The sequence below is a fragment of the Macaca thibetana genome, chromosome 4 (genome assembly GCF_024542745.1).
Source record: "Macaca thibetana thibetana isolate TM-01 chromosome 4, ASM2454274v1, whole genome shotgun sequence".
In the NCBI taxonomy this organism is placed as follows: Eukaryota; Metazoa; Chordata; class Mammalia; order Primates; family Cercopithecidae; genus Macaca; species Macaca thibetana.
This window is the reverse complement of record NC_065581.1, coordinates 103,818,218-103,845,518: the sequence shown is the minus strand read 5'-3', so window position 1 is coordinate 103,845,518 and position 27,301 is coordinate 103,818,218. Positions and strand designations below refer to the sequence as shown.

Genomic DNA, 27,301 nt, shown 5'->3' with positions numbered 1-27,301 from the left:
CGCTTGAACTTAGGAGGCAGAGGTTGCAGTGAGCCAAGATCGTGCCATTGCACTCCAATCTGGGCAACAAGAGCGAAACTTTGTCTCAAAATAAATAAAGAAATAAAGAAAAGAAAAGAAATGTAAACCTTCTAGAAGAAAGAAGGTAGAAAGAATAAAAGAGAGCAGTGTGTTTTAATATCATGTATATGGAATGGGAAGAACAAAGATGCTAGCAGGCTGAGTGGAAGAGAGTTAGAACTAGCAAAAACCCAGAGCTAGAGAGACAAACATATGTAGGCAGGTCCATCCCATGGCTAAGTTGTAATAATGAGGAAAATTGCATCTGCCACTTTCTCTCCTTCCTTGACTCCTCTCAAGTCCCCTAATGTCTACTATCCTCAAGCTGCTTCCAGACTGGTCTGAGGATAAAAGCTAAGGTGTTACAATTGTGACTGAACGGCAAAAAATAAGATTGTCTAGGAGTATTCACTGGAAATGGTGCCGATTTTCATTGAGACCATTTTTAGGAACTCTAGATTTGAGAAAAACAAAATCAATAAGGGAATTGGAAAAGAGAAGTGAAAATAAAGATGCTAATCAGCTAAATGGACCAAGCATAAGAAGCAGGAAATATAAATCACATATACAGTTCCCCGGGACGAAACTGCAGGTGTCACATCTGAATATAAAACGAAGTTAACTTCTAAGTTTTTGTTAAAAGAAAAAAAATTCTCTCTCTGGCACATCTTTTCTCTAATGGAAACTAGGCCTTCCCTGGCAGCCACTGCTTCTCCTGTTTAGCACCTACCTACCACATAACACACAGTTCAGATTGGGAGATGGGACAGATGATCTCCTTGTTCCTCAATGCTTCTCTTCTCTCAAACATCCTGCTCACCCGAAGCACATGCCTTGGGAGATGACACCACACTCCTTGGTGTGTTGACCTATAGCCTCTCTGGTACTACTTTTCATCCATTGACAATTTTTTTGCCTAGCGCACTGTCATCTTCGTTACTATTGCTCCTATCCTCTCCCTTGTTCCCGTCAAATTTCAAGTCCATGTACACCAACACCTGATTTTTCAGTTCTTTGACCTCACTTCACACAAACTTTTCCTTCACCTCACCCCAGTTGCCAACTCTCCTGGTTACTGCCCAGACTACATACAACATTACTAACATCCGTATGATCTCCAAAATGTCAATTCCAGCCATCCCATGTCTCCAGCCCTCAGCTCACTTACTTTACTATCCACACAGCCAGCAAGAAAAAGGGACCTTAGTTCCACAACCACAGGAAATGAACTCTGCCAAAACCAATGAGGTCCAGAGGGCTGGAGCTCAGATGGAACTCTAGCCCTGGCAATACCTTGCAGTACAACTACAGCACATGGATTTCAGCCTTGTGAGACCCTGAGTAGAGAACCCAGTTACTCCATGCCCAGACTTCTGACCCAGAAAACTGTGAGATCCTGAGATTATGTTACTTTAAGCCACAAAGTTTATGGTAATTTTTTATGCAGCCATAGACAATTAATATACCTCCTTAGAAAAATTTCAAAACCTTGCTCAGGAACCACTCTTCTTAGAAAGTAAGGGAAGGGAAAAATGCAAATACATATAATTTAGTAATTTTGTCCCTGTAACAAAATTAATGTTAATAATAGGTAGTACTTAGTTCTAGGCATTGTCCTCGGTGCTTAATATATCATTTAATCTTTACATCCACACTGAGAAGCTATTATTATCTCCATTTACAGATTTAAAAAAACTGAAGTTCCTACCTGAGGTCACATAACTAAAAAGCAGCAGAGCTGGCTGGGCGTGGTGGCTCACCCCTGTAATCCCAGCACTTTGGGAGGCCAAGGCGGGCTGATCACAAGGTCTAGAGATCAAGACCATCCTGGCCAACATGGTGAAACCCCGTCTCTACTAAAAATACAAAAATTAGCTGGGCGTGGTGGCGGGCATCTGTAGTTCCAGCTACTTGGGAAGCTGAGGCAGGAGAATCGCTTGAACCCGGGAGGCAGAGGTTGCAGTGAGAAGAGATTGCGCCACTGTACTCCAGTCTGGCGACAGAGTGAGACTCTGTCTAAAAAAAACAAAAAAAAGGTAGCAGAGCTGGGATTCAACTGAGGACTGATCTTGTTTCCAACACTCATGCGCTGAACTACTTACTATACTACAGGGTGAGTATCCCTTATCCAAAATGCTTGGCACAAGAAGTGTTTAGATTTCGGATATTTTCAGACTTTGGAGTCCTCTATGTGTACTATATGCTTTCCAGCTGAGCATCCCTGACCCAAAAATCTCAAGTCTAAAATGCTCCAGTGAGCATCTCCTTTGAACACGCCCTTTGAAAATCATGTTGGTGCTCAAAAAGTTTTGGATTTTGGAGCATTTCAGATTTTCAGATTAGGGATGTTCAACCTGTGTAATTACTCTCTATGCAAGACACTTTGGCATTTATTTATCTGTAACGACGTGGAGACATTTTAATTAACTGAACAGACAGCATTAGAGGTTTACTTAGGAAAGGAATTGTCTTTTTTTTTTTTTTTTAAACGGAGTCTCGCTCTGTCGTCCAGGCTAGAGTGCAGTGGTGCGATCTCGGCTCACTGTAACCTCCGCCTCCCGGGTTCAAGCGATTCTCCTGCCTCAGCCTCCTAAGTAGCTGGGATTACAGGTATGCGCCCTCGAACTCCTGACCTTGTGATCTGCCCGCCTCAGCCTTCCGAAGTGCTGGGATTACAGGCATGAGCCACTGTGCCCAGCCAGAAAAGAAGAGTCTTTAAAAAAAAAAATTGTCTTGATAAACACTGAAGGTACAGGAGAGCTCTTGAAGGCTGAGTACTCCAGGGACAGGTACTCATCCTCTCTTTAACATAGTCCATTCATGCTTTTGCCTTCTTGCTTCTTGAAATTGCATGTCAAGATCACCAGCAAGCTCCACATTCCTAAACCCACTGGTCAGTACAGCCCTCATTTTACAGTACTCCTTAGTAGCATTCAACACAAGTGACCACTCCCTCCTTGAAACACTTCTTCTCTGTGTTCAGGACACCATGCCATCCTGGCTTTTCCTCCTGTCTCACTGGGCATTCTTTCAAGTCTCTTTTGCTGGCTTTACTTCCTATTGTTGACCTCCAAAATGTTGGAATTTTAGGTCTTCCTCTATTTTTACACTCAACTTCCGAGGTAATCTCATCTAGCCCTATAGGTTTAATTATCTTCTATACTCTGGCCAATGTATATCTCTCACCTAGCCTCTTTGCTGAGCTCTGAACTCTTGTATCTAGCTGCTTAAGTGATATCTTCACTTGGATATCTAGGAGGCATCTAAAAATTAACACATCCAAAACAAAACTCTTGATAACCTTCCCGTTCCAAACATGTTCCCTTTAGAGGTTTTCCCATCTTGATGTTACATTTCCCCAACTGCCCTGGCCCAAAACCTAAGTAAAACCTTGATTCTTCTCTTTCCCTCAAACCCCATATCCAAAACATCTGCAAACCCTAACTTTAAAAACAATATCCACTCCCACTATCTCTTGCCAATGCAACAGGCTTCTAAAATGCTTTCTTGCTCTTTTTTTTTTTTTTGAGACAGGGCCTTGCTCTGCTGCCAAGCCTGGCGTGCACTGATGTGATCTCGCCCCATTGCAGCCTCAACCTCCCAGGCTCAAGTGATCCTCCCACCTCAGCCTCCTGAGCAGCTGGGATTAAAGCCATGCGCTACCATGCCCAGCTAATTTTTGTGTTTTTTGTAAAGACAGGGTTTCGCCACATTGCCCAGGCTGGTCTTGAACTCCTGAGCTCAATCAGCCTGCCTCAGCTTCTGAAAGTGCTGGGTTTAAAGGCATGAGCCATTGCACCCGGTCAGTCTTTGTACTTTATTACTTGCTTTTCTATAGATCATGGATCCTTAAGAGTCATCTGAAGGAGCTTTTAAAATTTTAACTCAGATCATGTCCACAGATTCAAAACTTTCCAGAAGATTCCCATTACACTTTGAATAAAATCCATACTCCCTACTGTGGCCTCAAAGGTTCTCCGCAATTTGGCTCCTACCTGTCTCCCTAACCTCTTCTCTCATTGCTGTCTTCATTCACTTTTCTCCAGGCATGCTGGCCCTCTTGCTATTCCTCGAACATGTTAAGCTTGCTCTTGTTTTAGGGTCTTTGTACTTACTGTTCCATCTGCCTGGAACACTATTCTCTCAGATCTGCCCAGTGTTCCCCCTTCATATCCTTCTGGTCTCTATTAAGTATTATTCACTCAGTCAGAGAAATCTTCCCTGGCCACTCTAGCTAAAATGTCCAGCTCCCCCAACTAGTTATCATACTATGATCTACTTAATTTTTCTCCACAGTACTTATACTACCTGAAATTATATCCTTTACTTTTTTTTTTTTTTTTTTTTTTAAAAAGTGTTTAATAGCTGCATTTCCACAAAAAAATGTTAGGTTTCAGGAAGCAGGAGCTTCTGTCCGTCTTTAATGCTACCCCCCAGTGGCTGGAACACAGAGGTACTCACTAAATGTTAGTTGAATGAATAACAGTTGTTTAAAATTTAGAATCGATTTCCCTATAGAGCAATGATTAGTTTTTCTAAAGTTGAAGCTCCAAGAAGCCAAATGAATATATCCTTCTTTAAACTTTAGGATTAATAATATTAGCCTGGTGCCTCGCTCCTAGAAACACTGGAATCATGCCACAAAAGACAAAAGTAAAAGTGAGATTCCTCCCCCTTTCTGAATGTACCTGGGTAAAATTTACAAATAGGAATTTTACCTACTTGGCATTTTACCTCTTTTTTGTGCCTAATCCCAGGACTCCTGTTACCATAAGCCTCCACTCACATCCCCCAAATTGCCTCCATCATTTCCAGCCCTTCTCCCTAATTCCCAGCAAATTTTCCCCTCTTCAACTGATTATCTCAATTAAGGTATGAAGAAATTTGAACTGTTATAATTTACAACAATGGGTGAACAAATCGTTCAACCTTCCCAGGCATCTGTACATATGTAAAATATAACTAAATTGAAAGATAATTTGTATGAATTAATTAATCTCTAATTGGTAGAATTTAGGGCATCAGTACAGTGATGTGGAAAAAATACAAAGTAGACAGAAGGTAGTTTTAGAGCTGGGGAAATAACCACCAAATGTTTTGCATGCTAGGCATTAATAGGTGTTCATTAAAGGAGTGATTAAGTAAAAGTAATCATGCCAAGGCAACCTCTGGGTCTTCCCCTGGGTCAGCTCTCCTGAATAGTTCTTTTTCCCCCATGACGCAAAAGTTGTTTTTCATTATGGCTCACTCAATGACACCAGAGAGAAGTAGCACTAAAAAAGGTAGCACTTAAGGAGCTATGACAGTTGTCAAAATCAAAATAGAGTCACTTGTGTTAAAATCCTGACTAATGGAGTCAAGGAAGGTCAAGAAGAGAGGGTTCTCATGCACGAATGCCTGATAAGAAGAACTATCACACTCCAGCTGACAAGGGATTGATAACCGAAGTATATAAGGAGTTCAAAAAACTCAACAGGAAAAAAAAAAATCCAATAATCAAATTAAAAATGGGCAAAAGATCAGAATAGACATTTCTCAAAAGAAAGACATATAAATGGCAAACCGGTATATGAAAACGTGCTCAACATCACTGATCATTAGAGAACTGCAAATCAAAACTACAATGAGGTATCATCTCACTCCACTTAAAATGGCTTCTTCCAAAAGACAGGCAATAATGAATGCTGGTGAGGATAGAGAAAAGTTGGTTGAAATGTAAATTACTACAGCCACTATGGAGAATAGTATGGAGGTTCCTCAAAAACCTAAAAATAGAACTACTGGTTGGGCACAGTGGCTCACAGCTGTAATCCTAGCACTTTGGGAGGCTGAGAGAGGAGGATTGCTTGAGGCCAATAATTCAAGACCAACCTGGCCAACACAGTGAGATCCTGTCTCTAAAAAAAAAAATTAAAAAAAAATTAAAAAAAATAGCACAACCATATGATCCAGCAATCTCACTGCTAGGTATATACGCACCTAAAGGAAAGAAAATCAACATAGCAAAGACATATCTGCTCTCTCATGTTTCTTGCAGCACTATTCACAATAGCCAAGATTTGAAAGCAACCTAAGTATCTACCAACAGATGAATGGATAGAGAAAATGTCCTACATGTACACAATGGAGTACTATTCAGCCATAAAAAGAATGAGAGCCTGTCATTTGCAACAACATGGATGGAACTGGAGGGCATTATGTTAAGTGAAATAAGCCAGGCACAGAAAGACAAAATCCCATGTTCTCACCTATTTGTGGGAGTTAAAAATTGAAACAATTGATCTCGTGGAGGTAGAGTAGAATGATGGTTACCAGAAGCTAGAAAGGGTAGTAGTAGGGGTGGGAAGTGGGGATGGGTAATGGGTACAAAAATATAGTTAGACAGAATGAATAAGATACAGTATTTGATAGCACAGTGGGTGATTACAGTCAACAATAATTTATTGTACATTTAAAAATAACTAAAAGAGTATAACTGGAATGTTTGTAACACAAAGAAATGATAAATGCTTGAGGTGATGGACACACCATTTACTCTGATGTGATTACTATGCATTGTATGCCTATATCAAAATATCTCATGTGCCCCATAAATACGTACAACTACTATGTACCCATTAAAATTTTTTAAAAAACAACAATCATAAGACTGCAAAAAACACAACCTTGCACAGAGGCCATTGCAACCTTCCACACACACAAGTACTTCTGTAAGGATGTCTGTCCAGCAACTGGCCATTCAACCTTGGACTGATGCCACCTTTGTGACTGATCCTTGTGGCCAAGGATAACTGATTCAAAATAATTTATGTAATCTTTTTCTTTCTGTCTTTAAAAACATCCTTTGCCCCAACCTCCTTGAGTAGGCACATAGTTTACTATATCACACATATTCCCATTGCATTGCTACCCCAAAATAAATATTTTCTTTAGAGTCTCTTTCTGTTACTTAGATTGCCAGTGGAGAAGGCAGAAAAAGGAAATACCATATTTTTATAGGTTGTATTTAATTTTAAAACAAGTTTTGGGTGTTGTCCATTTATTAATTTATTTTTTAAAGAAAAAATTTGATTCGATACAATTTAAAATGGTAAAATAATAATGTATTTTGGGGAGGAACTATTTATTATTTAAAGCCTGTGGATTTAAAGTTCTCATTATATATTACAGCTATCTATAATTATAATTCCAGGCTGCCAGCTGGGAAACAAACAAACAAACAAAACGACAACTTCTAGGGTGGAATAAAAAGGAAGATGGAAGGCAGTTTAGGTCCTCAGCGCCTACTTCTTACCAGAAATCACCTGAAGCCCCCATTAAACCATACTCCTGAACCTACCACACAGATCTAATTAAGTCTAGAGTGGGACATAGCTTTAGTTTTAATAGGTGCTTCACGTGACTCTGATAGCAACTGGCCTGCAGGCAGTTCTAAGGTTGAGTGATGGAAGTAAAAAGGAAGTAAAAAGACCTGAATTAAAGCTTAACAGCAGACATAACGTGAGAGGGCAGATTCCAGCCATATCTGCAAGACAGAATGAACAGGGCTTAATGATTTACTGGATATGAAAGATGAGGAAGAATCTAAGGGCAAATGAGATAATATTTGTGCCATTAAAAATAGACTATTAAGAATTCAGAAATACCAGAGCTTTTGTTTTTTACCTCACGGCGGTTGAGAGGTAAGTCCTGTTACAATGATTACTTCACTGATTAAAGTGAATTTGAGGGTGCTTACGTGACATTTAGAAGAACTGCCCAGAAGGCGTTCACAAATACAGCCTAGAGTTCAAACATGACGTCCAGGAAATGGAGACACGGGTTCGGGAATCCCTGGTATCTTAGTGGTCGGTAAATCCTAGAGAACGAATTCTTTGAAAAAGCCCAAACATTACTGGTTTGAATTTTGCAAACTACAGTTTCGCCGGGCTTCTTAGCGACAACTGCAGCTAAGTGTCGGGGACAGAAGAGAGACTGAAGTGGCCCCGCAAGCCCCCTTTATCTGGCAAAGCCCACTCCGAGACCATCCGGTGCCCGACCCACACCAGAACAAACGTCTAATGGTGAGAAGCCGATTCACCACCCCACAGATCCGCGGTGCAGAGATTTCCCTGCTAAGGCCCTAACTCCTGAATGGGTACGGCAAGTACATCCCAAGGACCGAAAGGTACCTATCCCCCACTCAGTTCAAGAGAAGGCAGCGAGGTGGGCCAAGATGCGTGGTAAAGCCCAGGGACTCTTTGTCAACGAAGTCCGCTTAACTTTCCGCCCTCCCGGGGGCCTCAGCGAGCCAATTCCACTCACTTCTTGGAGGGTCCGGCCCAGCATGGTCCTCGTGCCCAGCCTGCCACCATAGGAGCCAGGCAAGGAGGAAAAAGAGGTCACCTGTCGCTAGTGATGGTACATGGCCGCAGCCATCTTTAATTGTCACTGAGCCCTTCAACAACGAGTACTTGGATTGGTTTAATTGCAGCCCGAGGAAATGATCTTTGCAGGCGATTGGTTGGCGCCGTAAAGCCACCCCGGCGGCTGAGGAGAGCGGGCAGGCAAGGAGATTCCGGGGCAGGGTCGCGGCGGCAGTCGGCAAGCGTTCGATTCTCTGGCGTTGGACCGAGAGCGGTGTCTGCCTGTCCCGCCGAGGGTTCCCAGGACAGGGCAGGGATCTAGGGGGTTTGCGCACCTGCTTTTTTATCCCCCCCCTTTTTTTTAGAAGGGGAGAGGGTGAAAGGGAGGGAGGAGAATAGACAGAATACTGACTGGAACGTTGATTGGAGCATTTCATATGCGAAGAGCAGAATAAAAGTTCCATATTCTTTCAGTTTCTCCATTAGATTAGCTTCATTTTCGAATGCTCCGTTTTGCATGCTTAATTTTGAAACTAGCCCGTGGTTTGGCAGAATTTGACCGAATTCAGGGGTGAGAGTTTGATCCAGTCCAAGTGTATTTGAATTTGAGCACGCCGTTCAACCAGTGTTTGCAATGGAATTTCTGAAGACTTACGTACTTAGAAGAAATGCATGCACTGCGGTTTGCTTCTGGGGAAGCAAAGTTGTCCAAAAGCCTTCAGTTAGAAGGATTAGTACTACCTCTCCAAGGAGCACTATCATGCCTGCTTGGGTGATAGATAAATACGGGAAGAATGAAGTACTTCGATTCACTCAGAACATGATGATACCTATCATACACTATCCAAATGAAGTCATTGTCAAAGTTCACGCTGCCAGTGTAAATCCTATAGACGTTAATATGAGAAGTAAGTTTTCAAAAGACATTACCTTTTTTAAAAAAGTCATTATTTAATAAGGTATGCGGTTTTAAAAAATTTGACTACGCTTCTTTGGTTAACTCAAATGAATCATTTAGGTTTTTAACAATACCTCTGCAAATATTATTTCCAAAATTTTTGAAATTGCAATGGCCAGGGTATCTTTCTGGCCATTTGTCTTGATAAAATATAAGCTTGATTGTTTTCATGCGTCCTTAAATATGTAAGTTCAGACTTGAGAACTGTGTCTGTAGCTTTTTTTTTTTTTTTTTTTTTTTTTTTTTGAGACTGAGTCTCTGTCACCCAGGCTGGAGTGCAGTGGCCTGCTCACTGCAACCTCCGCCTCCTGGGTTCAAGCAAAATTTCTCCTGCCTCAGCCTCCGGAGTAGCTGGGATTACAGGCGCGTGCCACCACACCAGGCAAATTTTTTTTGTATTTTTAGTAGAGATGGGGTTTCACCATGTTGGTCAGGCTGGTCTCCAACTCCTGACCTCAGGTGATCCGCCTGCCTCGGCCTCCCAAAGTGCTGGGATTACAGACTAGTCACTGCGCCCGGCTTATCTCTGTAGCTAAATTTCTGTCCGGGGAACTTTGTGGTATTCTGAGATCCGTCACAAGCTTCGGCAGTCTAGTTATGTTTCCTCGTCAGTTCAGAATTTGTGGGGTTTTTTGTTTGTTTTTGAGACAGAATCTCGCTCTATTGCCAGGCTGGAGTGCAATGGCGCGTTCTTGGCTCACTGCAGCCTCCGCCTTCCGGGTTCAAACAATTCTCCTGCCTCAGCCTCCCAAGTAGCTGGGACTACAGACATGCGCCGCCACGCCCAGCTAAGTTTTGTATTTTTAGTAGAGACGGGGGGGTGGAGGTGGGGGGATGGCGGGGAGGGGGGGCGTTCACTGCGTTGGTGGGAGACTGAGGCAGGAGAATCGCTTGAACCTGGAAGGCGGAGGTTGTAGTGAGCCAAGAACACGCCATTGCACTCCAGCCTGGCGATAGAGTGAGACTCCGTCTCAAAAGAAAAAATAAATAAAAATAATGAATTGAATTGACTTTACTGTGATTGTCTCGTGAAATCTACATCTGTATTCTTTGTTTTGAAGTAATAATTGCTACTACCAGTTGGGCATGCCGTTTTCCTTTATTCTTTTTACATTAGGCTTGAAGAGAGTTCAGTTTTTTATAAGATATGTCTTTTAGTGGTAAGTTTTACTCAATGGTCAGCATGTTTTTTCATCTCCTTTGATTGTAAGTTCTTTCAAGATAGATCCCATGCTTTGTCAACCTGTTTCAGCGCTTCACATACGCAGTTGTCATTCAGCCAATATTTCTATGCCTTTTTATCTTTTTGTTCTGACTTAGGATAACAAACTTAAATTAGCAGTATTTTATCTGTGAGTAATTTTTACATTTTGTCTTCATTTAGATCTGTTAGCTTTTTATTTCTTTAAATGCACATGCGTAACTCATGCCATGTACATTTTCATTTAAACAGAATGGCTGTGTCTAGACTTTTCTTGGCTGCTGTTTAATAATCTAACACTGTAAAACATTTTACTTTTATATAGTATTCTTGAAATATCTTAGTTTTTTATGACTTGATTGGGTAATATTATTTGCAAGTTACCATCTTTTTTTTTTCTCCTTCCATTTGAGGATATGTTGTTGTCGTTGCAGAAGATATCTGAAACAGTAGCTTGGGGAAATAAAATAATGAGTAGAAGATTGTAAACTGTAGGAAGCAGTTATTTCCCTTGACAAGAAAGCAAGAGACATGTCTATTTTATTTGAGAGATGAAGACTGGCTGTTTTTCTGGAGATGGCCACTACTGTTGGACATAAAATAATAAATCATAGAAATGGCTAAAGAAATGAAGAATTTTTACGTGGGGAAAAAATGCAGCCAACAGCATCATACCAACAAAGTTTGGTGTCTTTAGATGGGATTAACGTCTTTAAACTGATGACAGATTTAGGACTTTTCACATTGGCCCAACTCTCTGAACAAGTCAAGGTGGCAACCCCTGTCAATGGGATGGAACACTTAAGGGCCCCATTCAGTTATCCGTGTCACCAAACAGATTCTCAATTACTAACTGCCAGCTGACTACATTCTGGGTTCAGGGTCTTGTTAGATAGTACCAGTGAGCCAAGGCTACTCAGTTGATGCATTAGCATATCAGGAGACCAAGAAAACTAGAAACAACCTTGAGCTGCAGTCTCTGTACCTCAAAGAGGACTGAAACCTTTCTGCAGCTCTTAAACAGCAGCTAAAGCTTGACATGGCTAAATGTCCACTTCTGTTGTTCAAACCACATAGAGGTTTCAGTGAATAATTGTTTAATTATCTTTAGCAGTGGAAAAGGATTGTAAGACAGGAAAAGTGAAGCACGTGACTTTTGTGACTATTACAGGTGAAGTTTTTTGTTTTTTGTTTTTTGTTTTTTTTTTTCCCCCTGACAGAGTATAATCCTAACTAGCCAGATGGCAAATGTGTAATGTTGGTATAATGGCCATCAGCTTAGATTTTCTGGGACTTTCCCACCTTTCAAACACTTGATCCCATGTGTCTTGATTTTTTATTACAAACACAACTCATGCAAGCTACCCGCCTGTCAGCATCTCTCTCTGTATCTTCTACCTTCCCTCCTGCTATATGGATCAGCTGTCACTGCTTTCACAGAAGGCCAGCCCTTAGCTTGTGTTTCTAATCCCATCCCCTCTCACCGACTCTGGGATATCATTCCAGCAGTTATCTCCTGCATCATCAATCTTTTCTTTTCTACTGGATCATCCCCATTAGCATACAGACTTGCTATTATTTCTCCTTTCTTAAGGAGAAGGAAAAAAAGCCACTCAAAAGTCCTCTGTCCATCCTAGTTGCCACTTCGAGCTACTGTTCCATTTCTCTGCTCCCCTTACAACAAAACTATTTTAAAGAGGGTTCAGTCTTCTCATGGTCTCCAGTCCCTTATTTCCCATTCTCTCAAAAGCACACGACACAGCAGCTGCTCCTGGCAGGGTTACCAAAGGTCTGCATGTTGTTAGATCCAGGCTTGTTTGTTTGTTTGTTTTAAAGCCTCTTAGCAGCTTTGGACCTTATTTGAAAACCTGTCTCTCCTGTCAGCAGCATTGAACGTCTTTAAACTGCCTCCTTAGGCTCCTTTGCTGCTTTCTCCTCATACCTAAGATCTAATGGATTGCCCATAGGAGTGGGTGCAGGGCAAGGGGAGACGTACAGAACGGGTTAGTGACTGGAGCATGCGTTGTGAGGCAGGGAGTGAGTGGTACATGACCCTGGAGAGGTAGGCAGGGTGCCTATCATGGAGAGCCTCACATGGCAGACATGTTCTCAGAAAAATGTCAAGCAGAAGAGAGAATAGCAGGTACTTTTGGGTCTGAGAAAAGTCACGTTATATGTGGAAGCCATGTAATAAATTACTCTGGATTATTATACAGTAGCAAATTTACTTGAACAAAAAAAATTGTAATTAAAAGAATGTTTTCAGTTTTATTTAGGTGATATTTATGTAAATATTCTTCTTTTTTTTTTTTTTTTGAGACAGAGCTTTGCTTTGTCACCCACGCTGGAGTGCAGTGGTGTGACCATGGCTCACTGCAGTCTCAAACTCCTTGGCTCAAGCAATCCTCCTGCCTCAGCCTCCTGAGTAGCTGGGACTACAGGCATGTACCACTATGCCTGGCTAATTTTTCAAAGTTTTAGTAGAGATGAGGCCTTGCTATGTTGCCCAGGCTGGTTTTGAACTACTGAACTCAAGCAATCCTCCCACCTTGGTCTCCAAAAGTCCTGGGATTACAGGTGTGAGCCACGGCACCTGGCCTATAAATATTCTTAAAAATAAAAAGGTATGGGCCAGGTGCGGTGGCTTATGCCTGTAATCCCAACACTTTGGGAGGCCAAGGTGGGTGGATTGCTTGAGCCCAGGAGTTTGAGACCAGCCTGGCCAACATGACGAATCCCTGTTTCTACAACAATTAGCCAGACGTCGTGGCACACACCTGTAATCCCAGCTACTCCAGAGGCTGAGGCATGAGAATGGCTTGAACCCAGGAAGTGGAGGTTGCAGTGAGCCAAGATCACATCACTGCACTTGGGCAACAGAGTGAGGCTTCATCTCTTAAAAAAATAAATAAAATAGGCCAGGCGTGGTGGCTCCCTATACTCCCAGCACCCTGGGAGGCCGGAGTGGGCGGATCATGAGGTCAGGAGATTGAGACTATCCTGGCCAAAATGGTGAAATGCCATCTCTACTAAAAATACAAAAATTAGCTGGCTGTGGTGTGTGCCTGTAATCCCAGCTGCTTGGGAGGCTGAGGCAGGAGAATCACTTGAACCCGGGAGGCAGAGGTTGCAATGAGCCGAGATTGCGCGACTGCACTCCAGCCTGACAACAGAGCAAGACCCTGTCTCAAAAAAATTAAATAAATAAATAAAAAGATGTATAATAAAACAACTTGATTTTACACGTCAGAACAGATGCAGCCAAGTGGCTTTTCTTCACTCAGGAATTTATTCCAATTTATTTCAAAGATGTTGTTCTGGAAATATTTTTAAGGATGTGGGGATCATTACTCATAAACTATTGTCAGCATCAAATACTTTATATTCTTGCCTTATTTATTTATTAACTTCAAACAGCTTAAACGTTTATCTTCACCAGACATGGCACCAAATATTTGTTGTTTAAAAAGTTCATAGGTCGGGCGCTGTGGCTCACGCCTGTAATCCCAGCACTTTGGGAGGCTGAGGCAGGCGGATCACAAGGTCAGGAGATTGAGACCATACTGGCTAACACAATGAAACCCCGTCGCTACTAAAAATACAAAAATTAACTGGGCGTGGTGACGGGTGCATGTAGTCCCAGCTACTCAGGAAACTGAGGCAGGAGAATGGCGTGAACCCGGGAGATGGAGCTTGCAGTGAGCCGAGATCACCCCACTGCACTCCAGCCTGGGTGACAGAGCTAGACTCCATCTCTTAAAAAAAAGAAAAAAAAAAAAAAAAAAAGTTTCTGAATGAATACGTTAATAAAGACATACTCTTCGAAGAACAAAGCAAAACTGTATAAAAAATAATACTAAAAGTTCTGAAGACAATTTCAAAATTTGAATTTCAAAAATATTTTGAACAATGGTGGCTTTAGTTTAATAAGTGATTATCATTTTCCAAGTAAATTTTTTTTTAAAGAAAATAAATCCATCTTTTTATGCTTTCCCATGTATTGGCAAAAAATTATAAGGTTGATTACTTTTTAAAAAAGCTTTTAAGTTCGGGGTACAAGTGCAGGTTTGTTACATAGGTAAGCTTGTGTCATGGGGGTTTGTTGCACAGATTTTTTCCTCTCCCAAGTATTAAGCCTCATACCCACTAGTTATTTTTCTTAATCCTCTTCCTCTTCCCACCCTCCACCCTCTGAAAAACCCCAGTGTGTGTTGTTCCCCTGTACATGTCCATGTGTTCTCATCATTTAGCTCCCACTTATAAGTGAAAATGTGGTATTTGGTTTTCTGTTCCTGTGTTAGTTTGCTAAGGATAATGGCCTCCAGTTCCATCCATGTCCCTGGAAAGAACATGATCTTGTTCCTTTTTGTGACTGCATAGTATTCCGTGGTGTGTATGTACCACAGTTTTTTAATCCAGTCTATCATTGTTGGGCAGTTAGGTTGATTCCATGTCTTTGCAATTGTGAATACTATTGCAGTGAACATATACTTGCATGTGTCTTTGTAATAGAATGATTTATAATCTACATCTTAAAGACCTAAAATTGTACTGGACTATAACCCTGTAGTAGTTTTAAAAGCATTTCATACTTACATTTGGAGGAAACAGATAAATTGTGTTTTTATTTTACAGGTGGTTATGGAGCTACAGCTTTAAATATGAAGCGTGATCCTTTACACATGAAAATCAAAGGAGAAGAATTTCCTCTGACTCTGGGTCGGGATGTCTCTGGCGTGGTGATGGAATGTGGGCTTGATGTGAAATACTTCAAGCCTGGAGATGAGGTGAGTTCGGGAATGCCACTATTCCTGCAGGGGTCCAACCCATAGACCCTGATCCAGCGATGGATGAGAGATGTACACTGACACAGATATTTTGCCTGTCAGTGCAGCTAAGAGGTCTCTGCTCCCTGAATCTGCAGCATCCACCCCATAAACTGAGGAAGTTCACATTTATTTAGTGCGGATTAAACGATGAAGGTCTGAGTAAACACCACTATAGGGTAATTAACATTGCCCACTGTCCAGTAGAGAGCAATCATGCACCCATGAAAGAACAAAGGTTGGTCTTAGGAACATGTGAGTAAGCAAACTATTTAGATAAACTGCCCCACATTCCCTAGTTATTTGCTCTATTGCTATCAACTCAAGGTAAAGAGGATTAGGCTGCTTTGAGCCAAATCTTTTACTGAAGCTGTGCAACACCCCCGGCCTTCCAAGTAGGTTTGTGTCTACTTCCTGTAACTTTACAATTTTTCCTCTTACAATTTTTCCCACCACCCTGACTGAACTCCCACATATTCCTTTACTAAATGTGCGAATTTCATTCTGTTTCAGAAGTATATTCTATGCTGTTGACCTGTTTTCTTGTTTTCAACAAAAGTACTGAGCTTTGACTAGAACTGTCACTTTTTTGGTTCTGTTGTTACATTTTTTCACAAACAGTTCCGAAATATGTTGACTCTGCTTGAGTTTGTGTTTTCTAAATTTAGTGCTTAAGAAATGCAAGACTTTAAAATATGTAGGATTAGGGTATTTTTTTCCTTGAAAGGGCCTTTAAATGACAATTTTTACCTTATGGATTAGATGGCTTTAAAATAGTTTGTTTGGTATAATCACCTATCACTTGTCACTTTGAACTTTTGTACCAAGAAATGATAGTTCATAATCATAGCTAACACTGTTCTGGTTGCTCTTTATAAAATATGACATTTAGTCCCTCTGAGGTAGATAAAGTTAGGCCCAGTTTACAGATGAGGAAGCCAAGCTCTAAAGAGGTCTCCTAACTAATAAGTGGTGGAGCCAGGACTCAAACCCCAGAGACTGTGGTCCTATTGGTACTCAAAGTAGTCAGTAAATGCAGCAGGATATGCTGGCATCTGCTTCCAGTGTGGTTTGACTTGATAAATCAGAATCATACTAAGTAATACATTTATATCATGAAAATAACACTCCTGCTTGGTGTAGTGCTGACTTCCGTGTTTTTCACAGCACAGGGTATATATTAGGGAACACCTTCATGCTTAGCTTTGGTCGGAGAATACCTGTGTTTCTAATGAAGCTGTCTGTGTGTGTGTGTTTCAGGTCTGGGCTGCAGTTCCTCCTTGGAAACAAGGCACTCTTTCAGAGTTTGTTGTAGTCAGTGGGAACGAGGTAACTTACCAACTCTGCTGAAATGCATTAGAAAGTTTAAACAAACACTGGCAAATATCTCGGAAATAATTGGTGTTTTTCAGTTCTAGTTTATGTTTCATGGGGCAGTTTATAAAGAGATAATATAGAATATAGGAATTTTTGAGAGATTAAAAAAGTATTTGATGCCATTCAGTAACACTGCCTGCTAACATAGCTGTTTTTCTCTCATTGAGCAGGGATTTGGAATGAGACCTAGAACCCTGCTGTGTTGCTTGGTTTTACCCTAGATAAATGGTTGAAAGCAGATACAGGCAGTAGAGGGGGTGGATTAGTCATCAATGGAGACATGGAAATGTCCAGCGGTTTTGAATAACTTTAAAAACAGGAGTCTAATCAAATGCAGTCAGGAGACCAACAAATTGAATAGAGAGAAAGGGGTTAACATTGAGGAAATTGGCTACAGAAGGGAGGGCAGGAAGGGGAAAAAGGTTGTTACTGAGATTAGAGAAAATCTAGAAAGATTTCCTTTCCAGAAAATGAGAGTAAAGGAAACAGCTGATCTCAAAAACTAATTAGGATGTGTTTTTGAGAGTTCAAGGTTTATTTGGATTTACTTCAAGACAAATGGGAATATTGATGTGGTCTTTTTATAAACAATGAAGTTATAAACAAAGTAGTTTTTATAAACAATGAAGTAGTTATATCTGATAATGTAGCCTACATAACATTATTGAACATCTGTGAGGCAGGTAGAGCTATTCTATACAATATTTATTAGGATAATCTTGGAGTAGGGTATGCAATAAACACTGAACTGGAATAATTTTATAGATTTATCTATGAAAATACAGTTGACACCTGAACAATGCAGGAGTTGGCGCACCTACCCCTTTTAAAATGCACCTACATCTTTTGACTCCCCTAAAACTTAACTGCTAATAGCCTACTGTTACCCAGAAGCGTTACTGATAACATAAAAAGCCAACTAAGGTGGGGTGCAGTGGCTCACGCCTGTAATCCCAGCACTTTGGGAGGCCAAGGTGGGTGGATCACAAGGTCAGGAGTTCAAGACCAGCCTGGCCAATATGGTGAAACCCTGTCTCTACTAAAAATACAAAAATTAGCCAGGCGTGGTGGGAGCTGCCTGTAGTCCCAGCTACTTGGAAGACTGAGGCAGGAGAATCGCTTAAACCTGGGAGGCGGAGGTTGCAGTGAGCCGAGATTGCACCACTGCACTCCAGCCTGGGCGACAGAGCAAGACTCTGTCTCAAAAAAGTCAACTAACACATATTTTATATGTTATGTATATTATATACTGTATTCTTATAATAAATGAAGCTAGAATATGTTATGTATATTATATACTGTATTCTTACAATAAAGGAAGCTAGAATGTGTTATGTATATTATATACTGTATTCTTACAGTAAAGGAAGCTAGGAAAAATGTTATTAAGAAAATCATAAAGAAAGGTATAGTTACTGTTCATTAAGTGGATCATCATAAGGATTTTCATCCTTGTTGTCTTCATGTTACTAGAAAGAGGAAGAGTAGGAAGAAGAGGGGTTGGACTTGCACAATTCAAACCCCTGTTGTTCAAGGGTCAGCTGGATTCCTGTGAAGGTAAATGTGCTTAATTGTGTGCAGAGGTTTGCAAGTCATTGCTTATTTTTGACTGTTGTCTTCAAATGTAGGTCTCTCACAAACCCAAATCACTCACTCATACTCAAGCTGCCTCTTTGCCATATGTGGCCCTCACAGCCTGGTCTGCCATAAACAAAGTTGGTGGCCTGAATGACAAGAATTGCGCAGGAAAACGGTAAGTGTATCAGTCAGTGGCAGCATCTAAACTTCTTTTCTTTCCTTCTGTGAGTTCCTTGCAGTAGATTTGTTAGAGCTTTGAAATTTAGTATCATTTACATGAACAGAGCTGTACTAACATTTGAAAACAATTTCCAAAGCACTCTATTTGTGTCAGTTTGCATTTTCTTAGCTTCATTCTGTAGATTTTCAGCCCAATCAGTTGGAAATTTTTTAACTGAGATGTGTGGATGAAATGGACTTTAGGAGTCTGAACCTTCTAAAATAATGCAAAATTTTACATGTGATTCTTTAGGAAGAAGATCCATATCTTTTTTTTTTTTTTATCAAATTCCTAAAAAGGTTAGGAATCATCCCATACAGTTTCTAAAGAATGATGTCAAGGTGAAAATGTTTTTCCCTACCTCTCCCAGGAGTTATTCTCACACTTGCATATTTCTATAAAGAGACTGCAAAACTATTGAATATTCTTAAGTTCTCTCAGTCTCAATGCCTAATATCCATTAGGTGAATTCTGATTTCCCAGTGCCTTGAGCGTGTGCTCATTTGGGTTAGCAGCAACATGGTGACCAGAAATGTCTCAGATGTACTTGAGTTTGTATCTGGATTCTGTTGCTTTCCAGCTGGGTGACCCACTCATTCAGTTTTTAATGAGTTTTGTTTTGAAGGTTAAATGAGGTAATGCACATTAAACTGGTGACACAGTTTATGGCACATAGGAGGCACTCAGTAAATGGTGGCTACTATTGTTAGCAAGGAGATTATGGTGTTCTTTGTATTTTAGAAAGTTGCCATCATAGAGAAAAATGATGATTTTGTTTTTTGTTGAGAAAACTACACACTAAAACCATTTAACAATTGAAGGAAAGAGCTGTAGGTCAAACTATAATAAATAACCTAGTTTTTTTTATTACTAAGGATTGTGCTGGTAACATAACTAAAGTCTGTGTGATTCTGTTCTATCATTACGAAACATTGTACTTTACATTTAATGTGTTGGGTGATAGAGCATTAAATTTAATGAAAGTTTAATAGCTGTGTTTTTGAAAGCTTATGAAAGCTATTCATCTAATGAGGTGCTGCCCTTTATCTTAGAATTCAAGGTAAATATTTATTCTAAAGGTCAATGCTGTTTACTTTTTAAGCTATTGTGGCTTATCTTTCTTGAAGTTGCCATTTTGATCAACACTTTGTTTAAATTAAATTAGTTTTGACCACATAGATTTTTCTAATGGTTTCTCTTAGCTAATAACCTTGCGAAAACCTTATTGAAGATTTTTAGACCTGTATTGTAATTGTAGACTCTCCAACAGCATTGTTTTATTGTTTTGTTTTTTCCCTTAAAAACATTAAGTTTTCTATGCTTGCGTGACTATATGTGCACTATTGTTAGAGACCTCTCACTTCTTTTACTGGTTCAGGGCTCTCTGGATCTACTTTTAATATACTGTAAAAAACAATTTAGAAGATAAGAAAAAATTAAAAAATTTAGAGGCAAAGATCTGTCTCTTTTCAGAGACATTGGTGTGAGTCCTCAGTTTATTGTTGGCTTTGTGGGTAATTCTTTGGTACTCTGTTATCTTCTGTTTAAGCAACAATGGCCTGGAACTGGGAAGTTGGAGCCCTGGGTCCTATTCTGCCATTAACTAACCAGGTGACCACATGCTATTTATTTATGGCCTCTTTGTGGTTTCCTCTGAGTTTATGAGTATAGGACAGTGTAGGTTTTGAGGAGAGCTTTGAGAAATGGAAAATTTTAGACCTTATTAGGTGATGATATGTTATATTGAGTTGGGTCTGTTCATTGATTGAGCCCCATGTTAACCAATCTAGAATGAAACCCACTGTAAAGAGTCTCAGTAATTCACATCATGAACTTCTGCTGCATTCACATGTTGTGACCTGTAGGACGCATTTGTCCTGAGTGACTCAGTGAGCACAGTGAGACCTCGCTGTCTTAGTCCGTTCAGGCTATTATGACAAAATACCATAAACTGGTGGCTTAGAAACAAGAGAAATTTATTTCTTACAGTTGTGGAGGCTGGGAAGCCTGAGCTCAAGGTGACATCAGATTTTGTGTCTGGTGAGGACCGACTTTCTGTTCTTGAACAGTGCTTTCTCCCTTGTCCTCATATTCTGGAAGGGGTGAGGATATCCCTGGGGTCTCTCTTTCTTATAAGAGCATGAATCCCATTCAAGAGGGTTCTGCTTGCATGACCTAATCACCCCACCTCCTAATACCATCACTCTGGGGGTTAGGATTTCAACATATGAATTTTGGTGGGACACAAACATTACAAACATTCAGACCATAGCACTTGGTACTTGCTGCTCTCAGAAATTTCGGATTTACTGAAATTACTACACATGGGTTATAATAATGGCCTACCTCTTTTAACTGTTTATTTGTGAGAATCACATGAGAGATGTGAGCATCTTAAAATACTGTAAAAATACTTTTAATGAAGAAATTCTGTAATGAGATTTTATTGTACCTAAAGTCAGAAGTTCCAGTGTCCAAAGTGGATTTTCCATTTGACTATTCATTGTGATCGATGGAGCATATTTTGGCTTCCATATGCTAAGCAATAACTGTTCCTTTTCTGTTAGCTATTGGCATTAAGGCATGCCTTAGTCTGCACAAAGCAGGTCAGTGTTTGTTATCAAAGATGAATAGTCTTTTTTTTCTAATCAGTTAATTAAAGAAAAGCCAAAATTAACAATGACAAAAACACCTGTCAGCACCTTGGAAGATTTTATAGGATTTCTTTATAGCAAACAGCTTATTTGAAATTAGGAAAAATCTTTCTAAGGGTTCGATGATGTTTACCTTTTTCCCTTTGTTCTGTAGTTACTTTTCTGCAGCAGCTGAGTATCAGTGAACCAAGGAGATAGTTTATTCTTGATGTCGTGTAATACTGTCATTTTGTCCACACACTGATATCATTAGAAAATACCAAGTGAGACCAGGCGCAGTGGCTCACACCTGTAATCGCAGCACTTTGGGAGGCCGAGGTGGGTGGATCACGAGGTCAGGAGATCGAGCCCATCCTGGCCAACATGGTGAAACCCCGTCTCTACTAAAAATACAAAAATTAGCTAGATGTGGTGGCACACACCTGTAGTTCAAACTACTCGGGAGGCTGAGGCAGAATCGTTTGAACCACAGAGTTGGAGGTTGTAGTGAGCTGAGATTGTGCCACTACGGTACTGCAGCCTGTTGACAGAGCAAGACTCCATCTCAAAACAAAAAAAAAGAGAAAAAGAAAATGTCAAGTCAAAATTATTTCCTTTTTATCAGTCCATCTGTAGTTTCTTCATGATTTGTTCAGTAGGAACACATAGATAACTTAGGGCTCTCAAATAAGTAGAAATTTTTTTTAAAAGTTGTTACAACCAGATTTTTTTGAATATGGTAAGATTTGATGGTTTTATTTATTGGTAGTGTCATGGGTACACTTGAATATTTCATGCTCTGCCTGAAATTCATGTCTTGTCGGGAAAGTTGTACTTTACTCTGTTTGACAGAAGTATTAAAAGGTGTTAGGTGTGGTGTTGCATGCCTGTAGCCCCAGCTACTGAGGAGGCTGAGGTAGGAGGATCGCTTGAATCTGGGAGGCGGAGGTTACAGTGAGCCGAGATCGTGCCACTGCACTCCAGCCTGGGCAACAGAGTTAGGAATTGAACTATTCCTCCTCCACAAAATAAATTTCTCTTTTAAATTGTGTATACTTGCAACTCAATGAAGTGAATTTAGGAATACTTTTTTCTTTTTTTGGTATTAGGCTTTATGGCAGTAAAATTTTGTCATGTAAGTGTAAATTAGGCATCTGATTAATTCTGTTATAGAATTATAGAATTAGGCCCAAACATGAAAGCATTGGGTTTACTCCCTACCAACATGCTTATATTAAAACGACAGCCTTCTTCTTTCAAATGCATTCTAAGGCCTTTTCTTCACCCCACCACCACCTGTTTCTTCCCACTCCCCAAGCCCATTACCCTTTTGGACTTTGAGTTTTCATTTGCACCTGACTGGGTTGTATTGTTAGTGGGGTAAGGGGAAGTAGAAAGAAACCCCTGCTGTTTTCTTGCATAAACAAAGTATGGGGTTGAGGAGGCAAGGAGAGTGAGAGTGCAGGCTCTGGCTTGGTCAGTGTGATGGAAATGAATCTTCCTTTGCTTCAGGGTCTATTTTCCAGGGAGTCCTGAGTGGTGGGGGGGCACTTAAAAGAATAGCAGAAACCTCACTCCTGGAAATTTGTGTTTTACACAATAGGTTTCTAAGTGACTGGGTTAACTGTCTCGTGAGGTTTAGAAGTCATTTACTCTTCAGTGGACTGTAATCTAGCTTCTAGCCTTGCGTTTCAATTGCACCTGCCCTCACTGGGGTCGTAGCTAACTTAAGTGACTTAAGTTGCCAAGCCCAAAGACATTTTTCAGTTTTTATTTTAATTTCACCTCTCTGAAGTATCTGTCATTGTTGACCACTTCCTAAATACTTACTTTTTGTATGGTTTCAGGGACATTAAGACTTTTAAGTTTTCTTTTTTTGTTGTTGACCATTTCTTGTCATTTTTAGAAGCCCCCACTTCTTCCTCCAGCCCTTTAAATGTGCTGTTTTCCCAGTGTTCCACTCTATTCTTCCTTTTTGTTTCCCAAGGTTATCTCATCTACTCCCAGCTTCTCCTTATAGTTTGGTAACTTGCAGATCTGTATTTCTAACTCTATCCTCTTACTGAATTCCAGTTAGATGTTCTCTTTATATCTCAAACTCAACTTGAGCAAAACAAGACTTACCAACTACCACCCTAACTCTTCCTCTGTAATCCTAATGTCAGTTAATTGTGGTTTACCCTAAGCCAAAACCTGACATTGTTCATAAACCCTGCTCTCTCACCTTCCACAGCACTACTCATTATTGTTCGTGTCAAGTAAAATGTAAGATTGTCGTCAAATTTGGAACAGTAACTTCCAAGTTCCTTTTATATATGAGCTATAAGTTTTGTGAACCCAAAATATCTGAGACAGGTCTCAGTCAATTTAGAAAGTTTATTTTGCCAAGGTTAAGGGCACACCTGTGACACAGCCTCAGGATGACATGCACCCAAGGTGGTCAGGGTGCAGCTTGCTTTTATATATTTTTGGAAGACAGTACATCCATCAATACACATAAGATTTACATTGGTCTGATCTTGAAGGGTGAGACCTGTTGAAGAGGGGTGGGCTTCCTGGTGATAGGTAGATTTTAAAAATTTCTGATTGGCAGTTGGTTGAAAGATTTATTATAAGTAGAATGGAATGTCTGGGTTCAGATAAGGGGTTGTAGAGACCTAGGTTTTATCATGCAGATGAAACCTCTAAGTAGCTGGCTTTAGAGAGAATAGACTGTAAATATTTCCTAGCAGATTGAAGGTCTGTGTTGATGTTAATGCTGCAGGGGTATAATGAGGCCTGCAACCTCCTCTCCCATCATGAGCAGAACTAGATTTTCAGGCAATGTCCTTGGCCAAGAAGAAGAGTCCATTCAGATGGCTGGGGCCTTAGAATTTTATTTTTGGTTTACAGATTTCAAGGCATTTCACGTTTTCTTGTGTAGTGAATAAGCCTAAAATACTATTGTATTTTAATGGACAATCGTGATTAACTAGTTTGTTGTTAACCTCTTCCATATAGTGTTGTCTTGTAAATTCTTACATTTTTTTAATTGGAAGAATTTTCCACAGACTAGCTTCTGGCTTTGTACATTTCAAACCTTGTTTAACTTTCTCCTTCACTACTCACATGACCCTATGCTGGGCGCAGTGATACACAGCCTTAAGGAAATGTCATGTTGCTTAGGTGAGTTGACTTAGTTAGTGAGAGGTAGGAAGAAATTCCTGGAAGGCGTTTCTTAAACTAAGACACCTAGGAATAACTTAACTCTACACAGAAGTGACTACGAATCACATCAGTATTTTCTACTAAACCTCAAACAAGTGTATTTCCAATCAACTTCCCTTTAGCCAGATCTAGTATCACCTGACAAGAAAGCCAGACTAATGAGTAAGAGTGAAAAAAGACCAATCTTAACTGATTGTGGTTAGCATATCTTTTATAAATTTTACAAAAACATATGTCTATGTAAATATATTGCTAGGGCTCCTCTTTGCGCCTTGTGTAAGTGAAGGACTTCAGCTTCGTTGGCTCCATGAGTAAATCCTTCTCTGACCACACTACTTCTCTCTGTCTTACGTTCTGTTGTCAACCATCATAGCATTTCTTTTCTTTTTTTTTTTTTGTAAGACTGAGTCTTGTTCTGTCGCCCAGGCTGGAGTGCAGTGTTGTGATCTCGGCTCTCTGCAACCTCTGCCTCTTGGGTTCAGATGATTCTCCTGCCTCAGCCTCCTGAGTAGCTGGGATTACAGGTGCCCACCACCACGCCTGGCTAATTTTTGTATTTTTAGTAGAGATGGGTTTCACCATGTTGGCCAGGCTGGTTTTGAACACCTGGCCTCAGGTGATCCACCTGCCTTGGCCTCCCAAAGTGCTGGGATTACAGGCGTGAGCCACTGCGTCCAGCCTATCACATGCATTTCTTCCCTCTATCTGCTTCTGCATATGATTGAAGGAACCAGTGATTTGGGATGGTTCCCACTGCCTATCCCATTTGGGGGGATACATTCCCAGTACCCCGGTTGAAATTCTGAATACACTTCAGATAACAAAGCCATTGTTATCCTGTGTATAAAGTTCTTCATCGATTATGGGTCAACTAACCTTCATAAATGGCTTACCCTGGCCACCTTACCAAGATATATAAATAGCTTTGTTTTCTTGGGAAAATGTGTTTAACTTTCTAAACATTTAATTCACACACAAACTCTTCTGTAAATTGGGGAATGTCAACATGAATTACAGAGTCTTAGAAGAAGAGGACACACAAATCTAGGCTATCTTGGTCTCCTTTGGTTGATTTGTTTTGTAACTATTTTTCCGCTTATTCAGATTAAGTTTTGTAGCGTGTTTCATGTTTTGTTGTTGTTGTTGTTGTTGTTGTTTTTGTAAGGCAGCTAAGGTGTTGGTGCCTTACCTCATAAGATTACAATACTGAAAACTGTGATTGTAGAGGACTTAGGTGCCCAAATGCCAAATAAAAAGTGACTCAGTCATGGGAAAGAAGCCAACGTTGCTTCAGTGCCTTAATGTATGTTTAGGGAGAATTCAGAGATTAGGCAGAAAGGACAGAGCAAGTTAGATTTTAGGGTTTAAGAATGCCTAAGTAGTATAATACTTATTCATGTTTTCCCCATATTTAAAAAATATCTGTCACTAGTACAATCCCCTCTGACTTCCAAAGAGGCTCTGTGTGTGTACTTAAGAAGTAATGGAGGCATGCAATTAAAAACCTTGGCAATTTTGAATAACAGTGCTTTTTTCAAGTAGAGTATTTCTGCGCACTTTATATAAACCAACAAATACAGCACACGTTTCTTCACTATCACAAATAGGCTTCTACTTCAATGAGATTCGAATATATAATGTGGCCATTACAGCAAGCTAGGTAAAAAGTATTCCCACTGTGTAGGACTTAAGCGAAGGGCCACTGGGAGGTCAGCAACAGCAGTAGCTTCCCTTTGCATTGAACGTGCTGTGACGAATACAACAAGAATATTTAGTTCAGCCACAAGACTTCAGACCTTAGAAGACCAACCAGCTTATTGTTGGCATGAAAATTTATTTTGCCACCAGGCGCGGTGGCTCACGCCTATAATCCTAGCACTTTGGGAGGCTGAGGCGGGCGGATCACCTGAGGTCAGGAGTTTGAGATCAGCCTGGCCAACATGGTGAAACCCCGTCTCTACTAAATACACACAAAAAAATTAGCCAGGTGTGGTGGTGGGCACCTGTAGTTCCAGCTACTTGGGAGGCTGAGTCAGGAGAATCACTTGAACCTGGGAGGCGGAGGTTGTAGTAAGCCCAGATTGTGCCACTGCACTCCAGCCTGGCTGACAGAACGAGACTCCATCTCAAAAAAAGGAGAATTTATTTTACCTACTGGCCTTTTGGGGACTTTGAATAAAGATATGTTTGAACCTGCACAAAATGCGGAGTCCTCGGGCTTCTTGATAACCTAACAGCGCTGCATTCATTGGGCCTGCTCCTTGCTGCTTTTGGCTTGGGGTCGCCATCAGGTGGCAGCACAAGGAACTGAAGCTGCTATTGCAAACCACTCCTGCTAAGCCCAGCTGTGAAAACAGTTTTGCTTTCTTATTTGAGGGAATGAAGTTGCTTTGGATCAAGAATTATGGGGAAGAGATGAACTGACAATAATGAGGTCGGAGATGTATTTGGCAGTTGGATCCTGAAGTAGCCATTATATTTAGTATCCAGCATTCACAGAGAGAGAATTAGAAATTATTTTCAAGCTTTTCTTTACTGGAAGAAACTTTAATGCAGTCTTTCAAGTAGCCAGGCGATCCCCTCACTTGAGGTAGTAGCAATTGTTGCTTTGATTGTAGGACATAATGGTGATTGGATGATTTCTTTTTTTCTTTTTTTAGAGACGAGGTCTCACTCTGTCACCCAGGCTAGAGTACAGTGGCACAATCATAGCTCACTGCAGCCTCAAACTCCTGGGCTCAAGCCATCCTTCCACCTCAGCACCACCATACCTAGATAATTTATTTTTTATTTTTTGTAGAGATGTGATCTCATGATGTTGCCCAGGCTGATCTTCAACTCCCGGGCTCAATCCTCCTGCCTCAGCCTCCCAAAGTGCTGGATTACAGGCGTAAGC

At 40.5% G+C, this 27,301-nt stretch overlaps 2 protein-coding genes across 2 annotated transcripts in view; one reads left to right on the top strand and one right to left on the bottom strand.

Annotated features, from left to right (window-relative positions):
* Positions 1-27,301, bottom strand: part of QRSL1 (glutaminyl-tRNA amidotransferase subunit QRSL1) — a 362,228-nt gene that overhangs the window by 27,810 nt on the left and 307,117 nt on the right. Inside the window, exon 2 of the mRNA XM_050786729.1 lies at positions 8,365-8,501. Coding sequence (XP_050642686.1) covers positions 8,365-8,388 — 24 coding nt within the window. The 5' untranslated portion in view covers positions 8,389-8,501. The remainder of the gene's footprint in view (positions 1-8,364; positions 8,502-27,301) is intronic.
* The window catches only part of RTN4IP1 (reticulon 4 interacting protein 1), a 54,323-nt gene continuing 35,508 nt past the window's right edge, over positions 8,487-27,301 (top strand). The window contains exons 1-4 of the mRNA XM_050786751.1: positions 8,487-9,313; positions 15,200-15,351; positions 16,651-16,719; positions 18,396-18,520. Of these exons, the coding sequence (XP_050642708.1) occupies positions 9,040-9,313; positions 15,200-15,351; positions 16,651-16,719; positions 18,396-18,520 (620 nt within the window). The 5' untranslated portion in view covers positions 8,487-9,039. The remainder of the gene's footprint in view (positions 9,314-15,199; positions 15,352-16,650; positions 16,720-18,395; positions 18,521-27,301) is intronic.